At 40.8% G+C, this 24,682-nt stretch overlaps 1 protein-coding gene across 50 annotated transcripts in view; it reads left to right on the top strand.

Annotated features, from left to right (window-relative positions):
• Window positions 1–24,682, top strand: part of TRDN (triadin) — a 1,152,170-nt gene that overhangs the window by 919,213 nt on the left and 208,275 nt on the right. For 31 of the 50 annotated variants that reach the window (XM_075339946.1, XM_075339974.1, XM_075339964.1 and 28 more), the window contains 28 exons: window positions 400–474; window positions 688–732; window positions 914–958; window positions 1,172–1,246; window positions 1,466–1,540; window positions 1,702–1,746; window positions 11,721–11,795; window positions 11,974–12,018; window positions 12,230–12,304; window positions 15,078–15,149; window positions 15,324–15,368; window positions 15,580–15,654; window positions 15,870–15,944; window positions 16,275–16,331; window positions 17,534–17,608; window positions 17,827–17,901; window positions 18,076–18,120; window positions 19,323–19,397; window positions 19,616–19,690; window positions 20,048–20,122; window positions 20,343–20,417; window positions 20,666–20,740; window positions 21,082–21,156; window positions 21,281–21,325; window positions 21,532–21,606; window positions 23,785–23,859; window positions 24,290–24,364; window positions 24,569–24,643. In XM_075339946.1, coding sequence (XP_075196061.1) covers window positions 400–474; window positions 688–732; window positions 914–958; window positions 1,172–1,246; window positions 1,466–1,540; window positions 1,702–1,746; window positions 11,721–11,795; window positions 11,974–12,018; window positions 12,230–12,304; window positions 15,078–15,149; window positions 15,324–15,368; window positions 15,580–15,654; window positions 15,870–15,944; window positions 16,275–16,331; window positions 17,534–17,608; window positions 17,827–17,901; window positions 18,076–18,120; window positions 19,323–19,397; window positions 19,616–19,690; window positions 20,048–20,122; window positions 20,343–20,417; window positions 20,666–20,740; window positions 21,082–21,156; window positions 21,281–21,325; window positions 21,532–21,606; window positions 23,785–23,859; window positions 24,290–24,364; window positions 24,569–24,643 — 1,869 coding nt within the window. The remainder of the gene's footprint in view (window positions 1–399; window positions 475–687; window positions 733–913; window positions 959–1,171; window positions 1,247–1,465; window positions 1,541–1,701; window positions 1,747–11,720; window positions 11,796–11,973; window positions 12,019–12,229; window positions 12,305–15,077; window positions 15,150–15,323; window positions 15,369–15,579; window positions 15,655–15,869; window positions 15,945–16,274; window positions 16,332–17,533; window positions 17,609–17,826; window positions 17,902–18,075; window positions 18,121–19,322; window positions 19,398–19,615; window positions 19,691–20,047; window positions 20,123–20,342; window positions 20,418–20,665; window positions 20,741–21,081; window positions 21,157–21,280; window positions 21,326–21,531; window positions 21,607–23,784; window positions 23,860–24,289; window positions 24,365–24,568; window positions 24,644–24,682) is intronic. The other 19 variants (XM_075339955.1, XM_075339969.1, XM_075339970.1 and 16 more) reach the window with 19 other exon arrangements.

Below are 24,682 nucleotides of genomic sequence, written 5' to 3' on the forward strand. Positions count from 1 at the left end.
TTACTGTACAGACTTTTAAGTAGGACAACATTTCTGGGTTTAAAATAATTTTATCAATTAGTCTTATGTAGTATTCTATTTTTCTGAGTTAATGACTTTTGGGTTTTTATTGGCTGTTTACCAAAATCATCAACATTAACAAAAATAAACACTTTAAATAGATCCCTCTGTGTGTAATGACTCTATATAATATATGTGTTTCACTTTTTGTATTGAATTACTGAAATAAATTAACATTTTGGTGATATTCTAATTTATGGAGATACACCTGTATGTGAAACGTTTATCACACAATCTGTACCACTGTAATAATTTTGCTATATTTTCTTCCTTTCTGATTTTGTTTTATCCTGTCTAACTTTACACCGGCTCCAATAAAAATGTCCAAAACCTTTGTAGAGCTTCCAGTGATAAAACATGAAGAGCCCAAAGAACCCAAAAGAAAACAGGAGGAGCCAGCAAAACCTAAGAAAGGTGCTTAAGATTTTGAGTTTTTCTACAAAATATTGTTATAAAATATGTCAGCCAACTCATGGGGTAAGGTCTAACATCTCAAGCCTCATGTGATATATTTATCAAAGAAAAAATCACCACCAAAATATATTTGGTTCTTTTTCTACTTGTCTTCTGTAGTTTTATCTTGTGTAACTTTAGAACAGTATTAATACATCTGAACTCCTTTTGTAGAGCCTCCAGTGAAAAAACATGAAGAACCAGTAGAACCCAAAAAAGGTACCTAAGAACTGGTACAAAATATTGATGTACACTAAAAGGTGGTGTATAGTGTCTAAAATATTCAGGACTCAATGCTAAATTTATCACAAAAACTTCACCACAGTACATTTTTGGTGTAGTTTCTGCCTGTTTGATCTATTTTATGATAGTATTAATACATCTCCAATACATTTTTCAGAGCTGCCTGTGAAAAAACATGAAGAGACAGCAAAATCGATAAAAGGTACTTAAGTATTGTAGCAAAATGTTGAACTAGTGTATACAAGCCAAGAGATGGGCTAAAGAAGACTATCTAACATGTCTTGACATATGTGCCAAATTTATCACACAATATGTACTACTGTAATAAATTTGATATAATTTTCTTGTTTCTGATCTTGTTTTTTTCTATATAACTTTATAACGGCTCCAATAAAAATTTCCAATAACTTTGTAGAGCCTACAGAGAAAAAACATGAAGAGCCCAAAGAACCAAAAATAAAACAGGAAGAGCCAGCAGAACGTAAGAAAGGTACCTAAGTATTTCAGGTTTCTAAAAAAATGTTGTTATACAATATGCCAGCCAGCACATGGGGTAAGGTAGATTGTCTAACATGTCTAGATACATGTGACATATTTATCACATAAAAATCACCACTAAAATATATGTGGTGCTTTTTCTACTTCTCTTCTGTAGTTTAATCCTGTCTGATTTTAGAAGAGTATTAATACATCTCCACTACTTTTGCAGAGCTTCCAGTGAAAAAACATGAAAAACCAGTAGAATCCAAGAAGAAAGAGGAGAAACCAGCAGAACCCAAAAAAGGTACCTAAGTATTATCATAAAACATTGATACATACATAGTGTTTTTAGGAACACATACACATTTTTTCCCAATATCTGCACCACAGTAAATAGTTGGTGTAGTTTCCGCCTGTTTAATCTATTTTATAATAGCATTATTAAATCTCCAATACTTTTTGCAGAGCCTCCTGTAAAAAAACATGAAGCGCCAGCAAAACCCTTGAAAGGTACTTAATTATTGTAGTAAAATGTTGAAATAATGTATGCAGGCCAAGAAATGTCATAAAGAAGACTGTCTAATATGTTTTGCCACATGGGCTTAAGTTGTCACTCAATCTATACCAATGTAATAAATTTAGTCTAGTTTCGGATCTATTTTTATCAAGAATGGTGGTTAAGATTTTGAGTTTTCCCACAATATATTGTCATAGAATATACCAGCCTGCATATGGCATAAGGTGTATTGTCTAACACAGAGTTCCCCAACTCCAGTCCTCAAGGCCCACCAACACTGCACATTTTCGAGATTTCCTTAGTATTGCAAAGGTGACAGTCTAATCATTTGCACTGGTGATGATTCCAACATCTGTGCAATGCTAAGGAAATCCTGAAAACATGCACCGTTGGTGGGCCTTGAGGACTGGAGTTGGGGAACCCTGGTCTAACATGTCTAGATTAGTGATGGGCGGACCCAGACTGTAAAAGTTCAGATCCACGTGGTCTCAAAGGCATTCGGGTGATGATCTGGATCCGGCACTGGGAAAGTAAAATAATTAAAGAAAAATAAAGTAAATAAGAATGAAGCATATGCTTCATATTTACCGAGGCTCAGGCGCGGCTGTACACTGCTCCTGCGGCCTCTCCTTCATTTTCTGAGCCACTCATTATTGCTCAGCCATATGCACTGCTTTCTCTGTCCACTGACCATCTTGGTGTCTGTGTTGCAGTAAGATACACTCCCCAGCCTGTGTGTCAGTTTATGACTGCAACCAATCACAGGTGCTGTCTGAAAGTCAGTGTCATACAGTAAAAATACGGTGATCCCCAATTGTTCCTTAACTTACAAAACCCTCCACCAGGCTTCAATCTACCAAGGAAAACATGGGTTACTCTAAATCGTATCAGAACAAACTTTAGCGTCTGTGCAGATGTATAAGTGGAGAAAATTTGATTCTCCGACCTGTGACTGTGGAGCAGATCGTCAAACTATCCAGCACATTGTTGAGGAGTGCCCTCTGAGATCCTACCATAGTGACAAGAATGATTTCTATACTTTAAATGAAAATGCTATTGCGTATATAGAAAATCTTGATATTCGACTTTGATTTTTATCCTTTTGATATTTTTCAATCATTGTCTATCGACTGGTGTTTATTTTAATATGATGGTAAAGTATACGTCCATACGATTAAGTAAATAAATACAGTAAAAATTAATACAATATTTGGTGGATGGTCCCTTGTATTATGATACATACCAAGCACAGATAAAGCCCATGGATATAGGCTGCAGCAACCTGCCGTGCATTTATCTTGGCTGTGTATCAAAATAAGAGGAAACGTATGTGACTTTTTAACTATTTAAATAAATTATTTTAAAAAATAGTGTGCGGTCACCCCAATTTTGATACGCAGCAATGATAAAATCTGACAGCTGGGGGCTGGTATTCTCAGGGTGGGGAGGTCAATGCTTACTGTGCCACCTCCAGCCTAAATATAGCAGCCTGCAGTCACCCAGGATTGTCGCATCTATTAGATGCGACAATCCTTGCGCTTTATGGAGTTCTTCCCAATTGCTTTTGTGCAATGTCAAGCGGGGTAATAAGGCATTAATACCTACCCACAGGTGCCACTAAGCCATAGATTAGTGATGTGGAGGGTCTATCAGACCCCCCCCATTACTAATCTGTAAGTGAAAGTAAATAAACACAAACACCTCAAAAAGATTCTTCATTTGAAATAAAATACAAAAAAACACCCATTTCACAAATTTATTAACCCCAAAAACACCCCTGCAGTTCCGTCGTATTCCACACGAGGTTCCACGATGATTCCAGCTCTGCTACATATCTGAAGTCACAGCACATGATCATATTACATAACCAATTGCTGTGAGGTTCAGACAGAGAATAAATGAGCCGCACGATCAGCGGTGATGTCACTCAGATTATTTACAGTCCCAGCCGGAGGTTCAAACGGTTTTCCACCTGTGAAGAGAGGTAACTTAACCTCAGGGGAACTCAGTAAACTGAGGTTCACAGACCTACCTGTCCTGGCAGACATCTGTGTTTTTTTGCCAAGAGATGCAGATTTGGTGCTGAAATTTTTACACCATATTCCTGCACCCAATCTACACCTCCTGTAAAAAACCACATTACTACTGCATCATACCGCATGTGGGTTTCATACTTTTTTTTGACACAAGGTGTAGATTGGCTGCATGAATATGGTGTAAAAATTGTAATCACCAAATTTTCATCTCTAGGCCCAGGAATGCAAAAAAAAAATAAATAAATAAAAAAAAAATACGCCATTTTGGTGCAGTTTTCTGTCAGGAGGTGCCCATTTTGCCCTTTTGAGTCAAGAGATGCAAGTTTGGTCATTACATTTTTACACCATATTTATGCCCCCAATCTACACCTCCTTGCAAAAAAAGCATCAAAACCACATGAGGTATTATGCAGTAGACATGCGACTTTTTTGTCAAGAGGTGTAGAATGAGTGCAGGAATATGTGGTAATAATTTCAGCACCAAATCTGCATCTTTTGGCAAAAAAATGTGGTTTTCTGTCACTAGATGCCTGTAAGTTCAATGAGTTTAATTAGGTCGCCTGAGGTCCTCTGAGGTCAGGTTACCTGCAGTCACAGGTGGAGGACTGTGGGAAACTTTAGCCACGATCACAACTAGCCTGAGTGATGTCACTGCTACGGCTCATTCATTCTCTGCCTGGAGCTCACATTGATCAGTCATGTTCCATGATCGCGCACTGTGACTTCAGATATGTAGATGAGTTGAAATCATCGTTAAACCTCAGGTGGATTATTTCAGACCTGCAGGCATGTGTTTCGGGTTAATAAAGTGATTAAAGAGTGTGTTTTTTGAATTGTATTCCAAATAAAGGATTTGTGTTTATGTACTTTCACTTACAGATTAGTAATGAGGGGTCTCACAGACCTTCCTTATTACTAATCTAGAGCTTAGTGGCAGCTGTGGACTGCCATTAACCTCTTACATTACACAGATTGCCACTGCACCAGGGCAAGCAGAAAGAGATGGGTAAAGTGCTTTTAGCATCTAATGGATACGACAATACTGGGAGGCTGTTATTTTTAGGCTTGGTGGTGGCCAATAACCAAGGGTCTCCCCAGTCTGAGAATACCAGGCCCCAGCTGTTGGAATTTATCTTTGCTGGGTATCAAAATTAGTGGGACTGCACACTGATTTTTTAAAATTATTTATTTAAATAATTTAAAAAAAGCCGAATGTGGTTCCATCTATATTGCTACACAGCCAAGATAAGCACATGTCTGGGGGCTGCAGCCTGTAGCCGCATGCTTTTTTTGTGCGGGTATCTTAATATAGGGGTACCTGACACCAATTGTTTTATTTATTTATTTTTACTGTCCAATAGACAGGCAGACAACTCCTGTGATTGGAAGTATTCAGCTGACATGCCTCCACTCAGGGTGGGGGCGCTCATAACTGCAGCCTATCACAGGTGCCAGTGAGCATGGTAAAGCAGTGGATATTCAATTAAGGCTAATTTATGGCCCCGGAACTGAATGCTCGGCCTGGAAGCAGTTACAGTCGTGACAGTGCCTTGGTATGTAGAGAGTGCTTCCTCTCATCCCTCTATCCCTTCTACCAACATTTTTAATCTCCGGATTTTGGTCCCCATGGAGTTGTATTGGGACCAGAATCTGGCTTGGAATAGGATTTTACACACTGGCTCACCAGGATCCACCGGTCCCAATTATCTGTGAGTCCGCTCATCACTAATCTAGATACATGTGACATATGTGTCACACAAAAATAACCACCAAAATATAATGCTTTTTCTACTTGTCTTCCACAGTTTAATGTTGTTTAACTTTAGAACAGTATTAATTAGTGATGAGCGAGTACTAAAAAGCTCGGGTGCTCGAGGCTCGGGCCGAGCATCCCAAGATACTCGTGTACTCAGCCCGAGCACCGAGCCCAATGTTATCCTATGGGAGACCCGAGTATTTTTATGAAATGATGCCCGGCAGCATGTAGAAACCCTAAAAATGTCACAAAAGTCTCAGAAGAGTGCTTCAAATGACATGGCAACAGCATGGGGAAGATCCCTTGAAGCATTTATCACTCAAAAGTCACAGCTGTGAACAATTTTGTCCGCGTTTTCTGCCATTTTTACGGACTCACCAGAAAACCTTCCAAAATGACACCAAAATGAATTTTCATGGCGGAAATGTTAAGGGCACATAACCAATAGTGAGATAGAGCTGGTGTATGTTACTTTTGGAGATTACATGAAAGATTTTACGTGAAAATATTGTGTGGCACTCTGATGTCCCTGAGAAGAGACGTACATGAAGGCCTCTTGAGCCTAATGTGCCAATTTTGAGGAAGTGAGTCTTTGTAGTATTTTCCTTTGCCAGGGCAGTCCAAAATTGTGAGGTTCACCAATGTCCCTGCATACAGACGTGCATGAGGGCCTGTAAGCCTGAAGTGCCCATTGTAAGGAAATGGGTCTATTGTAGTATAGCCCTTAGGCAGGGCAGCCAAAAATTGGGAGGCTCCACATTGTCCCTGGATAGAGACGTGCATGAGGGCCTGTAAACCTGAAGTGTCCATTGTCAGGAAGTGGGTCTATTGTAGTTTAGCCCTTTGGCAGGGCAGCCAAAAATTGGGAGGCTCCACATTGTCCCTGGATAGAGACGTGCATGAGGGCCTGTAAACCTGAAGTGTCCATTGTCAGGAAGTGGGTCTATTGTAGTATAGCCCTTTGGCAGGGCAGCAAAAAATTGGGAGGCTCCACATTGTCCCTGGATAGAGACGTGCATGAAGGCCTGTAAACCTGAAGTGCCCATTGTCAGGAAGTGGGTCTATTGTAGTATAGCCCTTTGGCAGGGCAGCCAAAAATTGGGAGGCTCCACATTGTCCCTGGATAGAGACGTGCATGAGGGCCTGTAAACCTGAAGTGTCCATTGTCAGGAAGTGGGTCTATTGTAGTATAGCCCTTTGGCAGGGCAGCCAAAAATTGGGAGGCTCCACATTGTCCCTGGATAGAGACGTGCATGAGGGCCTGTAAACCTGAAGTGTCCATTGTCAGGAAGTGGGTCTATTGTAGTATAGCCCATAGGCAGGGCAGCCAAAAATTGGGAGGCTCCACATTGTCCCTGGATAGAGACGTGCATGAGGGCCTCAAAACATTGTTCCCATTGCAAAGGAGCGGGTCTCCTGTCATTGTAATGTCCATTCTGAAAGAATGGGCGAAAAAAATTACCACTGGGGGTATACCTGAAACAAAGGCCTAACTATTGTAACGGTCATCATGGTGGCGCATGAGGAGAAGGAGGAGCAGTCCAGCGATTATCCAAAGTTCAGAAGTGTGTACCCATGGGTGAGTGGAGGTACATGGCAAATTCCCGTTACAAACTTTAAATTTCGCTCTCATTTGCTCGTGGTGTGGTGAAGTCTGGCCCAATCCAACCCTTGTTCATCTTGATCAGAGTCAGCCTGTCAGCATTTTCAGTTGACAAGCGGGTGCGTTTATCTGTAATGATTCCACCTGTGGCACTAAAAACACGCTCTGACAAAACGCTAGCGGCAGGGCAGGCCAGGACTTCCAAGGCATAGAGAGCCAATTCATGCCACGTGTCCACCTTGGATACCCAATAATTGTAAGGCACAGAGGAATGTCAGAGTACAGTTGTTCGATCTGCAAGGTACTCCTTGAGCATCTGGGCAAACTTAAGATTTCTTGTGGCACTACCCCGCACCTCAGGGACTGTGGTACGTGAGGGGCTGAGAAAACTGTCCCACATCTTAAAGACTGTTCCCCTACCTCTGGCGGATTGGACTTGTGCCCCTCTCGGCTGTACGCCTTGGTTGTCCACTGATTCCTGACCTATGCCACTAGCGTTTTGTGAGGGGAATGCTTTGCCTACTTCCGTGACTATGGCCTTCCGGAACTGCTGCATTTTGGCTGACCTCTCCGCCTCGGGAATAAGAGACATAAAGTTCTCCTTGTAGCGTGGGTCCAACAGTGTTACCAACCAGTAATGATTGTCAGCCAAGATGTTCTTAACGCGAGGGTCACGAGACAGGCAGCTTACCATAAAGTCAGCCATGTGCGCCAGACTCTTAACAGCCAGTACTTCAGTATCCTGACCAACACGATGACTGAACATGCTGTCCTCCTCCTCCTCCTCCTCCTCATCTACCCTGTCCTCTGGCCAGCCACGCTGAACCGAGGATATGACTGGTGTGCATGTCATATCCTCAATTTGGCCGGAGAGTTGCTCCATGTCTTCATCCACCTCCTCGTCATAGTCCTCCACTGCACGTTGTGATGAGACGAGGCTGGGCTGTGTGTTATCACCCACACCCACTACTGTTTCTTGCTCCAACTCATCGCGCTCCGCCTGCAATGCATCATGTTTGTTTTTGAGCAGAGACCGTTTTAGAAGGCAGAGAAGCGGTATGGTGACGCTAATAATGGCGTCATCACCACTCACCATCTTGGTGGAGTCCTCAAAGTTTTGGAGGATGGTACATAGGTCGGACATCCATCTCCACTCCTCAGGTGTTATGTGTGGAGTTTGACCCATTTCCCGACGGCTTAGGTGATGCAGGTACTCAACAACTGCCCTCTTCTGCTCACATGTCCTGACCAACATGTGCAGAGTTAAATTTCAATGCGTGGGGACATCACACACCAGCCTGTGAGCCGGAAGATGCAAACGGCGCTGAAAGCCGGAAAGGCCGGCTGAAGCAGTAGGTGACTTTCAAAAATGTGCAGACAGGCGGCGAACTTTTACCAGCAGATCAGACAGCTTTGGGTATGACTTTAGAAGCCGCTGAACCACGAGGTTGAGCACATGGGCCACGCATGGAACATGTGTCAGCTGACCTCGCCTCAAAGCCGCCACCAGGTTCCGGCATTGTCACACACGACCTTTCCTGGCTTTAGGTTCAGAGGTGTGAGCCAGTGATCTGCCTGCTGTTTCAGAGCTGTCCACACCTCTTCTGCATTGTGGGGTTTGTCACCTATGCAGATTAGCTTCAGCACAGCCTGTTGCCGCTTCGCCGAGGCAGTGCTGCAGTGCTTCCAGCTTGGGACTGGTGTGGAGGGTAAAGTGGATGAGGATGCGCAGGAGGAGGAGGAGGCTGAAGAGCATGACATTCCGGAGCTGTAGATTGTGGGTGAAACCCTGACTGAGGTAGGGCCTGCAAACCTTGGTGTGGGAAGGACGTGTTCCGTCCCTCGCTCAGACTGGGTCCCAGCTTCCACAATATTAACCCAGTGTGCCGTCAACGAGATGTAGCGGCCTTGCCCACAAGCACTTGTCCACGTGTCTGTGGTTAGGTAGACTTTGGCTGAAACAGCGTTGTTCAGGGCACGTGTGATGTTTTGTGACACATGGTTATGCAATGCGGGGACGGCACACCGGGAGAAATAGTGGCGGCTGGGGACCGAGTTACGTGTTACAGCTGCCGCCGTCAGGTCGCGGAATGCTTCTGTCTCCACCAGCCTAAAAGGCAACATTTCCAGCGCAAGCAGTCGCGAAATGTTAGCATTTAGAACTGTGGCATGTGGGGCGTTGGCAGTGTATTTGCGCCTGCGTTCAAAGGTTTGCTGAATGGATAACTGAACGCTGCGCTGGGACAAGGACGTGCTTGATGATGGTGTTATTTCTGCGTAGGCAACTGTAGGTGCAGGACCGGAGGAGGCTTGTTCGCAGGCAGCATGGACAGGGGATTGGCTCGCATGCACAACAAGCAAAGACATAGCAGTGACGTCAGCAAGCACTGCTCCTCAACTCTGTTGTACTTCCCACAAAGTCGGGTGCTTGGCTGACATGTGCCTGATCATGCTGGTGGTGGTCAGGCTGCTATTTTTGGTACCCCTGCTGATGCTGGCATGGCAGGTGTTGCAAATAGCCTTTTTAGAATCATCTGGAGCCAACTTAAAAAACTGCCAGACTTGGGAAGACCTAACATTTGTACAGGCACCTTGTGTCGTGTTGTTGTTCCGGGGAACGGTTGCCTGACTTCTGCCTGGAGCCACCACCCTGCTTCTTACTGCCTGTTGGGATGCTACACCTCCCTCCCCCTGTGCACTGCTGTCCTCGCTCTGCATATCCTCCTGCCAGGTTGGGTCAGTTACTGGATCATCCACCACGTCGTCTTCCTCTTCCACACCCTGCTCCTCCTCCTGACTTCCTGACAATTGTGTCTCATCATTGTCCACCCCTTGCTGAGACACGTTAGCAACTTAGTGAGAACGTGGCTGCTCAAAAATTTGGGCATCTGTACATACGATCTCCTCATGACCCACTTCAACAGGAGCTGGCGAGAGGCCAGAATGTGCGAATGAAAACGTGAATAGCTCTTCCGAGTGTCCAAGTGTGGGATCAGTAATGTCCGAGGACTTGTACTCAGCCTTTTGGTAGGAAGGAGGATCAGGTTCTGAAATGTGTGGTGCAGTATCACGGCTACTGACACTTGACCGTGTGGAAGACAGAGTGTTTGTGGTGGTGCCAATCTGACTGGAAGCATTATCCGCTATCCAACTAACAACCTGTTGACACTGGTCTTGGTTCAAGAGCGGTGTACTGCTGCGGTCCCCAAGAATTTGGGACAGGACGTGCGAGCGAGTAGATGTGGCCCTTTGTTGTGGCGAAATTAGAGCTTGCCCACGACCTCGGCCTCTGCCTGCACTACCATCACGTCCACTTCCTTGTTCGTTGCCAACGCCCTTGCGCATTTTGCAATGCTGTGCTGACGTGTATTCACTAGACATGTGCGTTATATCCAAGTTTGTACAAAACGCACACAAGTGCACCTGTACGCTGCCACCGACAGGCACACACGTGCGGTTTTTAAATGCAAGCACGGACGCACTAAGAACCTAACAGGCTTTTAGGAGCGACAATTACTGAGAAGTCTCACACTATCAGACACTGCTGACTGACGTGTATTATTCACTAGTCTTGTGCGTTATATAATAGTTTTTGCAAAACGTGCACCTGTACGCTGCCACCGACAGGCACACACGTGCGGTTTTTAAATGCAAGCACGGACGCACTAAGAACCTAACAGGTTTTTAGGAGCGACAATTACTGAGAAGTCTGACACTATCAGACACTGCTGACTGACGTGTATTATTCACTAGACTTGTGCGTTATATAATAGTTTGTGCAAAACGTGCACCTGTACGCTGCCACCGACAGGCACACACGTGCGGTTTTTAAATGCAAGCACGGACGCACTAAGAACCTAACAGGTTTTTAGGAGCGACAATTACTGAGAAGTCTGACACTATCAGGACTGTTTTAGACTGTGTACACCAGCCCCAGATATGATGAAGGCTGGTATACGGTCACCACTAGGAATGGCTATATACCCTGCCTGCCTGCCTGCCTGTATACTGCTACAATAGTCCTGACAAGGACTCTTCTGGTCACTAGCCTGTATTCCGACCTGGCTATACCCTGCCTGTATACAGCAACAATAGTCCTGAGAAGGACTCTGCTACTGTAGTCCGACCTGGCTATACCCTGACTGCCTGTATACAACTATAATAGTCCTGAGAAGGACTTCTGGTCACACTGTTTGCAGCCCTGCTATGGAAATAACTATAAAGTGCCGCAAACCTTTCCCTGAAGCAGCAACACTCTCCCTGCACTGACTGTCTGGATGGCTGTGTGCAGAGCACAGCGCGCCCGCCGGTATAAAGTCTCGGTCACGCTGTGCAGGCCGGCCAATCACTGCAATTCCACAACTAACAGGGCTGTGGCATTGCAGTGGTCTGCCAGCCAATCCCTGCATGAGGGCTGGCTCTCAAAAGAGCGCCAACATGCAGGGATGAAGACCACGAGTACTGCATGAGTATCGCGAGTAGCCCGAGTACAGTGATACTCGTGCGAGTACCGAGTAGTAACAAGCATACTCGCTCATCACTAGTATTAATATATCTCCACTACTCTTGCAGAGCTTACAGAGAAAAAATTTAAAGAACCAGTAGAATCCAAGAAAAAAGATGAGAAACCAACAGAACCTAAAAAAGGTACCTAAGTATTATCATAAAATTGATGAACACTAAGAGGTGGTGCATAGTGTTTTTTAGGTACATATACAGTACTAAATTATTCACAAAAAATGCACCATAGTAATTTTTTTGTTTAGATTCTTCCTGATTGATCTATTTTATGATATCATTAATAAATCTCCAATACTTTTTGCAGAGCCTCCTGTGAAAAAACATGAAGAAACAACAAAACCCATGAAAGGTAGCTAAGTATTGTAGCAAAACGTTGAAGTAGTGTATGCAGGCCAAGAGATGGGATAAGCAAGATTGTCTAACATGTCTAGCCACATGGGGAAATCTATCACACAATCTGTACTACTATAATAAATTTAGTGTAATTTTTACCTTCTGATTTTGTTTTATCCTGTCTAACTATACAAGGGCTCCAATAAAAATTTCTAATACATTTGTAGAGCCTCCAGTGAAAAAACATGAAGAGCCCAAAGAACCCAAAAGAAAACAGGAGGAGCCAGCAGAACGTAAGAAAGGTACCTAAGTATTTCAGTTTTCTACAAAATATTGTTATAGAATATGCCAGCCAACATATGGTAGCATAAGGTAGATTGTCTAACTTGTCTCACACAAAAATTACCACCAAAATATATGTGGTGCTTTTCTACTTGTCTTCTGTAGTTTAATATCACATGGCTCACATGCAACGTCATTTGATTGTACACCTCTATACCACAGAATATTGCCCTTCAAACAGTTGATTACCATCTCAAAAAGTACAGTGATTATTCTACAGATATTTGTTAATATATTTTATCAATACTCAATATTTTGCTTGCCTGCAATTATTTTTTGTATATCAAATTTTTTTTTTTTTTTTACAAAATAAGGTGTGGCAATAGGCACAAAATTCTTACCAGCCATGGCCAATTTGATCATGGCTTGCTGGGAAGAAAAATTTATATTCAATGCAAATAATCCATTTCTCCCTCATATTAAGAGGTATGCAAGGTTTATTGATGACTTGATTGTCGTATGGTAGGGGCAAACCAATAACAATTCATATCTTACATCAACTCTAATAATTTCAATTTATGGTTTAGACATTCATTTAATCCCAATACAATTACATTCTTGGACTTAGAACTCAGTGGCCATGAAGGGTAAATTATAAAAAGCACAACTTTTCGGAACCCCATATCAGGAAATATCCTACTGAATGCTGAGTTTCCATCCAATACATACTATCAGATCCATTCCGGTAGGAGAATTTATCCATGCCAGTCGGAACTGCAGTGATATGAACTCTTATATTAAAGAGTCCAAGATTATAGAAGATCGATTAAAACAATGTAAATACCCTTCATGGTCAATTGAGAGAGCAAAGAAAATGGTAGCTACTAAAGAAAGAGATGAATTAATAAGCAGCAATAAGCAGACCAACATTTCTGACAATTTTAATACACCTACATTAGTATTCACCTACAATAGTTCTTTCAAATCCATTTCAAACATTGTAAGAAAAAAAATCATTTTTCCAAAGGAGGATCCCACTGTTAAAAAAATCCTGTCCAATGGCATAAAAATCGTATCCTGAAAAGCGCCTACTTTAATAAAATATTTATCTCCAAGTTTACCAAAATCCCATAATAAAACCACAAGACAAATCCTGATGGTTAAAAAATAAGTGGTTATTACAAATGTGGAAATTTTCCATGTAAAACGTGCCAATATTTACATAATGATTGCTCTCAGTGAGAGAAACAAAATTAAAATTTTGTAGTTGTGATACCTTTTAATGGCTAACTAAAATAAAATATGATGTTATAAAGCAAGCTTTCGAGACATCTCAGGTCTCTTCCTCAGGCATCATATGACAAAATATCTGAAGAAACGCAAATATATACACAAAACAGGGCAGAGGGATGCATAGTAAAAGGACATTTAAATAAACAAACACTGAGCTTGGAGAGTAAATCCTTAATTAGCGTTGATTAGTGCAGAGACTCACCAGACCTCTGATCCCACATGGATATTGGGACAATAAAACTCACACCACTAATCAAAGCTAATTAAGGATTTACTTTCCAAGCTCAGTGTTTGTTTATTTAAATGTCCTTTTACTATGCATCCCTCTGCCCTGTTTTGTGTATATATTTGCGTTTCTTCAGATATTTTGTCATACGTTGCCTGAGGAAGAGACCTGAGATGTCTCGAAAGCTTGCTTTATAACATCATATTTTATTTTAGTTAGCCATTAAAAGGTATCACAACTACAAAATTTTAATTTTGTTTCTCTCACTGAGAGCAATCAATCATTTTTCAACTGGCTAACACGGTACCAAAACCTTTTTCTTTTAACTAATATTTACATAAAACATGGAAATTTACTAATCATGATGAAAATAAAAAATATAATATTCGAGGATTTTTAAACTGCAATTCTGATCATGTAGCAGTCATGATCTTTTGCAGTGAATGTAATTTGAAATATGTGGGATCCACCATTAAGAAACTTAAATGTAGAATTGAAGTGAATCTTTACGATATTGTCAACAATTCAGACAGGAATGTGTCCAATCCGGCAACACATTTTATTACTTGCCACAATTGCAATACCAGCAGTTCTCGTGTTTTTTGCGATTGAGTCAGTAAACAGACACACCCGACATTGTAATAGGGAAACAATGCTTCGTAATAGAGGATATTTTTGGATATTTGTATTGGGAACTGAAGAATGCTTGGAATTAAATGTCAGAAATGAAACCATGCTCCATTATTGAAATATTCTAATTTTTTTGTTATATTTCTTTATGCTCTGTATTTTGTTATATTTCTTTATGTTCTGTATTTAATGTCCACAAGATTACTCTTGTCAAACCTTCCACTATTTTATTGATGTTTTTAATTTGTCTAGGAGATCTAACAAATTAACCCTCTTATGACTGCACCTGTTGTGCGGCTTGTCAGATGTTTCAAGCTCAAGAGTAATTATTTCTCTATTTTAACTTCCGACTTATGTTAATATTTACCAAGGTTTAAGAGCGAAGTGCTTGAAACGCATCTGGTGTGCGGTTTTGACCGTTAATATTTTTCCCTAGATCTGGTGTGATTATACAAAAGTTTGGATAATGTGAACTGTGGTTTTACTAATTTTTCATTAAAAGCTAGATTTTATTGTAAGCTGGAAGCTGGCTCATTCTTCCTTCAGATTGTCTAACATGTCTAGATACAGATGCATTTCTCACACGAAAATCACCACAAAAATATATGAAGAAGAGTATTAATACACCTCCACTACTTTTGCAGAGCTTCCAGTGAAAAAACATGAAGAACCAGTAGAATCCAAGAAGAAAGAGAAACCAGCAGAACCCAAAAAAGGTACCTAAGTATTGGAATTAAATTTTGATGTACACTAAGAGGTGGTGTATAGTGGTTTTAGGAACATATACTAAATTGTTCACAAAAACTGCAACACAGTACATTTTTGGTGTAGTTTCTGCCAGTTTGATCTATTTTATGATAGCATTAATAAATCTGCAATTCTTGTTACAGAGTCTCCTGTGAAAAAACATGAAGAACCAACAAAACCCCTGAAAGGTACCTATGTGTTTTAGCAAAATGTTGAAGTAGTGTAGCAGGCCAAGAAAAAGCAAAAGATGACTGTCTAACATGTTTAGCCACATGGGCCAAAGTTATCACACAATCTATACCACTGTAAAAAAATGTAGTATAATTTTTCCTTTCAGATCTTGTTTTATCCTGTCTAACTATACAAGGGCTCCAATAAAAATTTGCAATACCTTTGCAGAGCCTCCTGTCAAAAAACATGAAGAGTCGAAAGAACCCAAAAGAAAACAGGAGGAGGCAGCAGAACCTAAGAAAGGTACCTAAGTATATCAGTTTTCTAAAACATATTGTTATAGAATATGCCAGCCAGCACATGGGGTAAGGTAAATTGTCTAACACGTCTAGATACATGTGACATATTTATCACATGAAAATTACCACCAAAATATATGTGGTACTTTTTCTACTTGTCTTCTGTAGTTTAATTCTGTTGAACTTTAGAACAGCATTAATATATCACTACTTTTGCAGAGCTTCCAGTGAAAAAACATGAAGAACCAGTAGAATCCAAGAAGAAAAAGGAGAAGTTAGCAGAACCCAAAAAAGGTACCTAAGTACTATCATAAAACATTGATGAACACTAAAGGCCACTTTACACACAGAGATAAATCTTTGGCAGATCTGTGGTTGCAGTGAAATTGTGGACAATCAGTGCCAGGTTTGTGGCTGTGTACAAATGGAACAATATGTCCATGATTTCACTGCAATCACAGATCTGCCAAAGATTTATCATTGTGTGTAAAGTGGCGTTAAGAGGTGGTGCATAGTGTTTTAAGGAACATATACTACATTTTCACAAAAACTGCACCACAGTAAATTTTTTGTGTAGTTTCTGCTTGTTTGATCTATTTTATAGTAGCATTATTAAATCTCCAGTACTTTTTGCAGAGCCTCCTGTGAAAAAACTTGAAGAACCAACAAAACCCCTGAAAGGTACCTAAGTATTGTAGCAAAATGTTGAAGTAGTGTATGCAGGCCAAGAAATGGGATAAAGAAGACTGTCTAACATGTTTAGCCACATGGGCCAATGTTATCACACAATCTGTATGACTAAAGCCTGCTTTCCACGTTGCAATTTCGCATACGATATCGTATGCGATTTGCAAAGCTCCCATCGTATGTGCCAAGCACACAGATGACACAGGGGTAATGCAAAAAGTGATTTATTTAATTAGACTAGCTGCAGAAAGAAAAGGCCGCCTGCCACACTGCCCTGCTGACCATATTATCCTCTGGGACCCTGTCCCCATTCCTGGCTGCCTCAAGGCAATTCTTCCTCCATTCTATCCCTCACCCACACCACCTTGGCTATTGACAACTCCTTGATAAAGGCCCACACCGGCCGAAACGTTGGTTTTGTTCTGTCTTGGTTGTGGCGCTTCTTTCTGCAGCTAGTCTAATTAAATAAATCACTTTTTGCATTACCCCTGTGTCATCTGTGTGCTTGGGATTAGTTATAATATTTGAAATCCCTTTTTCCCTCAAGCACCTACATTCAGTTGAGCCCAGCTTTATTCCTCTATTATCCCATCGTATGTGCTGCACTTTCAATTTGTTGACCGTGCCGCACAAACGATTTACCCCGTCACACATACTTTCCCGTCCATACGACCTCGATGTGGGCGGCGAACGTCCACTTCCTGGAGTGGGAGGGACGTTCGGCGTCACATCGACATCACGCGGCAGCCGGCCAATCGAAGCGGAGGGGCGGAGCTGAGCGGGACGTAAACATCCCGCCACCTCCTCCTTCCGCATTGACGGCCGGGAGCTGCAGGTCGCAGGTAAGATCTGTTCATCGTTCCCGGGGTGTCACACACTGCGATGTGCGCTACCCCGGGTACGATGAACAACCTGACGTTCAATTCTAGAGAAATGAACGACGTGCATGCGATGAACATTTTAACATTCAATCGCAATAGCACGTACCTGTCACACAGTATAATGTACCCTACGATGCCGGATGTGCGTCACTTACAACGTGACCCCACCGACACATCGTAAGATATATTGTACCGTGTAAAGCGGGCTTATAATACATTTGGTTTAGTTTCTTCCTCTCTGATATTTTTTTTTATAATGTTTAATTTTACAGCGACTCCAATAAAAATTAATAAAAATTTGCAATACCTTTGCAGAGCCTCCTGTGAAAAAACATGAAGAGCCCAAAGAACCCAAAAGAAAACAGGAGGAGCCAGCAGAACCTAAGAAAGGTACCTAGGTTTTTCAGCTTTCCTTAAAATATTGTTATAGAATATGCCAGCCAGCACATGGCATAAGGTAGATTGTTCAACATGTCTAGCCTCATGAGACATATTTATCAAACAGAAATCACCCCCAAATTTGATTTGGTTCTTTTTTTACTTGTATTTCGTAGGTCAATCTTGTTTAACTTTAGAACAGTATTAATACACCTTCACTACTTTTGCAGAGCCTCCAATGAAAAAACATGAAGAACCAGTAGAATCCAAGAAGAAAGAGAAGAAACCAGCAGAGCCCCAAAAAGGTAGCTAAGTATTATCATAAATTACTGATGTACACTAAGAGGTGGTGCATTGTGTTTATAGGAACATATACTACATTTTTCACAAAAACTGTGCAATAGTACATTTTTGGTGTGTTTTCTGCATGTTTAATCTATTTTATAATAGGATTACTAAATCTCCAATACGTTTTGCAGAGCCTCCTGTGAAAAAACTTGAAGAACCAACAAAACCCCTGAAAGGTACCTAAGTATTGTAGCAAAATGTTGAAGTAGTGTATGCAGGCCAAGAAATGGGATAAAGAAGACTGTCTAACATGTTTAGCCACATGGGCCAATGTTATCACACAATCTGTATGACTAAAGCCTGCTTTCCACGTTGCAATTTCGCATACGATATCGTATGCGATTTGCAAAGCTCCCATCGTATGTGCCAAGCACACAGATGACACAGGGGTAATGCAAAAAGTGATTTATTTAATTAGACTAGCTGCAGAAAGAAAAGGCCGCCTGCCACACTGCCCTGCTGACCATATTATCCTCTGGGACCCTGTCCCCATTCCTGGCTGCCTCAAGGCAATTCTTCCTCCATTCTATCCCTCACCCACACCACCTTGGCTATTGACAACTCCTTGATAAAGGCCCACACCGGCCGAAACGTTGGTTTTGTTCTGTCTTGGTTGTGGCGCTTCTTTCTGCAGCTAGTCTAATTAAATAAATCACTTTTTGCATTACCCCTGTGTCATCTGTGTGCTTGGGATTAGTTATAATATTTGAAATCCCTTTTTCCCTCAAGCACCTACATTCAGTTGAGCCCAGCTTTATTCCTCTATTATCCCATCGTATGTGCTGCACTTTCAATTTGTTGACCGTGCCGCACAAACGATTTACCCCGTCACACATACTTTCCCGTCCATACGACCTCGATGTGGGCGGCGAACGTCCACTTCCTGGAGTGGGAGGGACGTTCGGCGTCACATCGACATCACGCGGCAGCCGGCCAATCGAAGCGGAGGGGCGGAGCTGAGCGGGACGTAAACATCCCGCCACCTCCTCCTTCCGCATTGACGGCCGGGAGCTGCAGGTCGCAGGTAAGATCTGTTCATCGTTCCCGGGGTGTCACACACTGCGATGTGCGCTACCCCGGGTACGATGAACAACCTGACGTTCAATTCTAGAGAAATGAACGACGTGCATGCGATGAACATTTTAACATTCAATCGCAATAGCACGTACCTGTCACACAGTATAATGTACCCTACGATGCCGGATGTGCGTCACTTACAACGTGACCCCACCGACACATCGTAAGATATATTGTACCGTGTAAAGCGGGCTTATAATACATTTGGTTTAGTTTCTTCCTCTCTGATATTTTTTTTTATAATGTTTAATTTTACAGCGACTCCAATAAAAATTAATAAAAATTTGCAATACCTTTGCAGAGCCTCCTGTGAAAAAACATGAAGAGCCCAAAGAACCCAAAAGAAAACAGGAGGAGCCAGCAGAACCTAAGAAAGGTACCTAGGTTTTTCAGCTTTCCTTAAAATATTGTTATAGAATATGCCAGCCAGCACATGGCATAAGGTAGATTGTTCAACATGTCTAGCCTCATGAGACATATTTATCAAACAGAAATCACCCCCAAATTTGATTTGGTTCTTTTTTTACTTGTATTTCGTAGGTCAATCTTGTTTAACTTTAGAACAGTATTAATACACCTTCACTACTTTTGCAGAGCCTCCAATGAAAAAACATGAAGAACCAGTAGAATCCAAGAAGAAAGAGAAGAAACCAGCAGAGCCCCAAAAAGGTAGCTAAGTATTATCATAAATTACTGATGTACACTAAGAGGTGGTGCATTGTGTTTATAGGAACATATACTACATTTTTCACAAAAACTGTGCAATAGTACATTTTTGGTGTGTTTTCTGCATGTTTAATCTATTTTATAATAGGATTACTAAATCTCCAATACGTTTTGCAGAGCCTCCTGTAAAAAAGCTTGAAGAGCCAGCAAAACCCCTGAAAGATACTTAATTATTGTAGTAAAATGTTGAATTAGTGAATGCAGTGTAATAAGTTTAGTATAGTTTCTTCCTTTCTGAATGACTTTAATCATGTATAACTTTACAACGGCACCAATAAAAATTTCCAATATTTTTTGCAGAGTCTCCTGTGAAAAAACATGAAGAGCCCACAGAACCCAAAAGAAAACATGACGAGGCAGCAGAACCTAAGAAAGGTAAATAAGTATTTCAGTTTTCCCAAAAAAATGTTATAGAGTTTGTCAGCCAACACATGGCATAAAGTAGATTGTCTAACACGTCTAGCCCCATGTGACATATTTATCACACAAAAAAAATCACCACTAAAATATATTTGGTGCTTTTTCTACTTGTCTTCTGTAATTTAATCCTGTTTAACTTTAGAACCATACTAATATATCACCACTACTTTTGCAGAGCTTCTAGTGAAAAAATATGAAGAACCAGTAGAATCCAAGAAGAAAGAACAGAAACCAGCAGAACCCAAAAAAGGTACCTAAGAATTGGCACAAAAAATTGATGTACACTAAGAGGTGGTGTATAGTGTCTAAATTATTTAGGAACCTATGCTAAATTTATCACAAAAACTTCACCGCAGTAGAAGCTTAGCCACATTGGCCAATGTTATCACACAATCTGTACCACTGTGAAAAATTTAGTGTAGTTTCTTCCTTTCTGATCTATTTGTATCATGTATAATATTACAGCAACTCCAATAAAAATTTCCAATACCTTTGTAGAGCCTCCAGTGAAAAAACATGAAGAGCCAACAGAACCCAAAAGAAAACAGGAGGAGCTAGCAGAACCTAAGAAAGGTACCTAAATATTTTAATTTTCCACAAAATATTGTTATAGAATATGCCAGCCAATATATGGCAGCATAATATATGGCAGCATAAGGTAGATTGTTTTGCATTTTGAGATACATGTGACATACTGTATTTATCACACAAAAATCACCACCAAAATATGTTATAGAAAATGCCATCCAACATATGGCGTAATGTAGATTGTCTAACATGTCTAGATACATGTGACATATTTATCATACAAAAATTACTACCAATATATATGTGGTTCTTTTTCTACTTGCCTTCTGTGGTTTTATCCTGTTTAACTTTACAACAGTATTAATACACCTCCTCTACTTTTGCAGAGCCTCCAGTGACAAAATATGAAAAATCAGTAGAATCCAAGAAGAAAGAGGAGAAGCCAGCAGAACCCAAAAAAGGTACCTAACTAATTATCATAAAACATTGATGAACACTAAGAGGTGGTACATAGTGTTTTTAGGAACATATACTAAATTTTCCACAAAACTGCACGTACTAATCAATCTACAATACATTTTGCAGAGCCTCCTGTGAAAAAACACGAAGAGCAAGCAAAACCGATGAAAGGTACCTAAGTATTGCAGCAATGTTGAAGTAGTGTTTGCAGGGCAAGATAAGGCATAAAAAAGACTGTCTAACCTGTTTAGCCACATGTGCCAATTTTATTACACAATCTGTACTATCGTGATAAATTTAGTGTAGTTTCTTCCTTTCTACTTTTATCCTGTATAACTTAACAACAGCTCTACTAAAAATGTCCAATACCTTTGTAGAGCCTCCTGTGAAAAAACATGAAGAGCCCACAGAACAAAAAAGAAAACAGGAAGAGCCAGCAGAACCTAAGAAAGGTACCTTTTTTTACGTTTTCTACAAAATATTGATATAAAATGCCAGCCAGCACATGTGGTAAGGTAGATTGCGTAACATGTCTAGCCACATTTGATAAAAAAATTGTTTAAAAGAACAGAGAGTCCTCAGTGGTTGATACCTTTTAATGGCTAACTGAAAAGATGGTAATAATTGCAAGCTTTCGAAACTACTCAGGTCTCTTCATCAGGCATGGTATAACACAAAATCTGAAGAGTCACATATTTATACACAACAGGACTTAGAATAGTGCAGTAAAAAAACAAACAAAAAAAAAACAAGTTATATAAAACAGAACTATCTCTATAGCAGGGGGGCAAACTGTTGTGGCCATAAATACTGCTGCAGTTCAGTGTGAAAGTTTTATTGTCCTTTGATAAGGGTCTGGTCTAGGGCTGTGACGCGCTCGGATGGTCAGAGGAGCACATCTTTTAACTGATGTAAAAAGACATGAATCCATGAGACACATTCATTCCTTCTCTGAATGTGTCAAAGCTCATCATAAGTTTGTACTCCCATAGTCTCCTATCTCTCTGGGACTTGAAGTTTCCTTTCAATACCAGCAATTTCATGTCCATGATGCTGTGGTCTGAGTTACAAAAATGTTTGGCCACAGGTAGATCCATCCTTTTTTCTCTAATTGTGTGGCGGTGAGAATTCATTCTTGTCCTGAGCTGTTATCCGGTCTCCCCTACATACAGACCCCCAGTTGGACATTTGGTACATATAATTAAGTACACCACATTGGTTGTGGTGCAGCTGAAGGTACCTGGGATCTTGTAGTCCTGATGTGATCTGGGAATCTTTATCTTGTCCGTTGCCAATATTAATGGACAGGTCTAACATTTTTTCTGGTTGCAGAGAAATGTTCCTGTTGGTGTTGGAGAGGACAGGGAGCTTCTGACAATGATGCTTCTTAGATTTGGGGGCTGTCTAAAACACAGAAGTGGGGGGTCTGGAAAAATAGATTTTAACCGGGCATCCTTTTGCAGTAATGGTTGTAGTTTCTGTGCAGCTCCTCTAAACACCTCCAGATGTGGATTGTAGGTGACTACAAGAGGGTCCCGGTTGTTTTCTTCTTTAGTTTTATAATGTAGGAGATGGTTTCTTGATATTCTGGTGGCTCTTGTAATCTGGTTTTCAATTGTTTTTGGGTGGTAGCCTTGATTCAGAAAGGTCTTTCTGAGGCCCTCAAGGTGATTGTCTCTATCTGTACTGTTGGAACATATCCGATTATACCTGATAGCCTGGCTGTATACAATAGAGTTTTTTATGTGTTTTGGATGAAAACTGTCCCATTTCAGGTATGTTGGACGGTCAATTGGCTTCTTGTACAGGGATGTCTCTATTTCATTGTTCCGTAGTTTAATGATGGTGTCCAAGAAGTTGATTTCCGTGCAGGAGTAGCTGAGTGTTAAGTTGATGGTGGGATGAAACTGATTAAAGTGTTCATGGAAGGTCTTTTTATAACTCAGACCACAGCATCATGGCCATGAAATTGCTGGTATTGAAAGGAAACTTCATGTCCCAGAGAGATAGGAGACTATGGGAGTACAAACTTATGATGACCTTTGACACATTCAGAGTAGGAATGAATGTGTCTCATGGATTCATGTCTTTTTACATCAGTTAAGAGATGTGCTCCTCTGACCATCCGAGCGCGTCACAGCCCTGGACCAGACCCTTATCAAAGGACAATAAAACTTTCACACTGAACTGCAGCATTATTTATGGCCACAACAGTTTGCCCCCCTGCCATAGAGATAGTTCTGTTTTATATAACTTGTTTGTTTTTTTTTTGTTTTCTTACTGCACTATTCTAAGTCCTGTTGTGTATAAATATGTGACTCTTCAGATTTTGTGTTATACCATGCCTGATGAAGAGACCTGAGTAGTCTCGAAAGCTTGCAATTATTACCATCTTTTCATTTAGCCATTAAAATGTATCAACCACTTAGGACTCTCAGTTCTTTTAAACAATTTTTTTATCTCTACTGGCTAACACAGTACAAAGATATATTTTACTTGTAGCCACATGTGACAAATTTATCCCAGAAAATCACCACCAAACTATACTTGGTTCTTTTTCAACTTGTCTGCTGTAGTTAAATCCTGTTTAACTTTAGAAGAGTATTAATACATCTCCCCTACTTTTGCAGAGCCTTCAGTGAGAAAACATGAGGAACCAGTGGAATCAAAGAAGAAAGAGGAGAAACTAGCAGAACCCAAAAAAGGTTCCTAAGTATTATCATAAAATATTGTTGGACACTAAGAAGTGGTGTAAAGTGAATTTTGGAACATATGCTCAATGTTTTAAAAAAACTACGAGATACATTTTTGGTGAAGGTTCTGCCTGTTTGATCTACATTTATGGTAGCATTAATAAATCTCCAATACCTTTTGCAGAGCATCTGGGGAAAAAAAAACATGTAGAGGCAGCAAACCCCATGAAAGGCACCTATGTATTATAGCAAAATGTTAAACTAATGTACGCAGGCCAAGAAATGGCACAATGAAGACTAACATGTCTCGCCACATGGGTCAACGTTATCACACACTCTGTACCATTATAATAACTTTAGTGTAGTTTATGCCTTTCCAATCTACTTTTATCCTGTCTAACTAAATATCAGCTCTGTTAAAAATTTCCAATATCTTTTGCAGAGTCTCCAGTGAAAAAACAAGAAGAGCCCAAAGAACCCAAAATAAAACAGGAGGAGCCAGCAGAACCTAAGAAAGGTATCTATGTTTTTCAGTTTTCCACAAAATATCGTTGTAGACTATGCCAGCCAGTACATGGGGTAAGGTAGATTGTTCAACATGTTTAGGCACATAAGACACATTTATCTCCACCAAATTTTATTTGGTTCTTTACCTTCTTGTATTTTGTAGTTCAATCTTGTTTAACTTTAGAAGAGTATTAATACAGCACTACTTTTGCAGAGCTTCCATTGAAGAAATATGAAGAACCAGTAGAATCCAAGAAGAAAGAGGAGAAGCCAGCAGAACCCAAAAAAGGTACCTAAGTATTGGCACGAAATATTGATGAACACTAAG

Source organism: Anomaloglossus baeobatrachus, chromosome 3 (assembly GCF_048569485.1).
Source record: "Anomaloglossus baeobatrachus isolate aAnoBae1 chromosome 3, aAnoBae1.hap1, whole genome shotgun sequence".
NCBI classification, from domain to species: Eukaryota; Metazoa; Chordata; class Amphibia; order Anura; family Aromobatidae; genus Anomaloglossus; species Anomaloglossus baeobatrachus.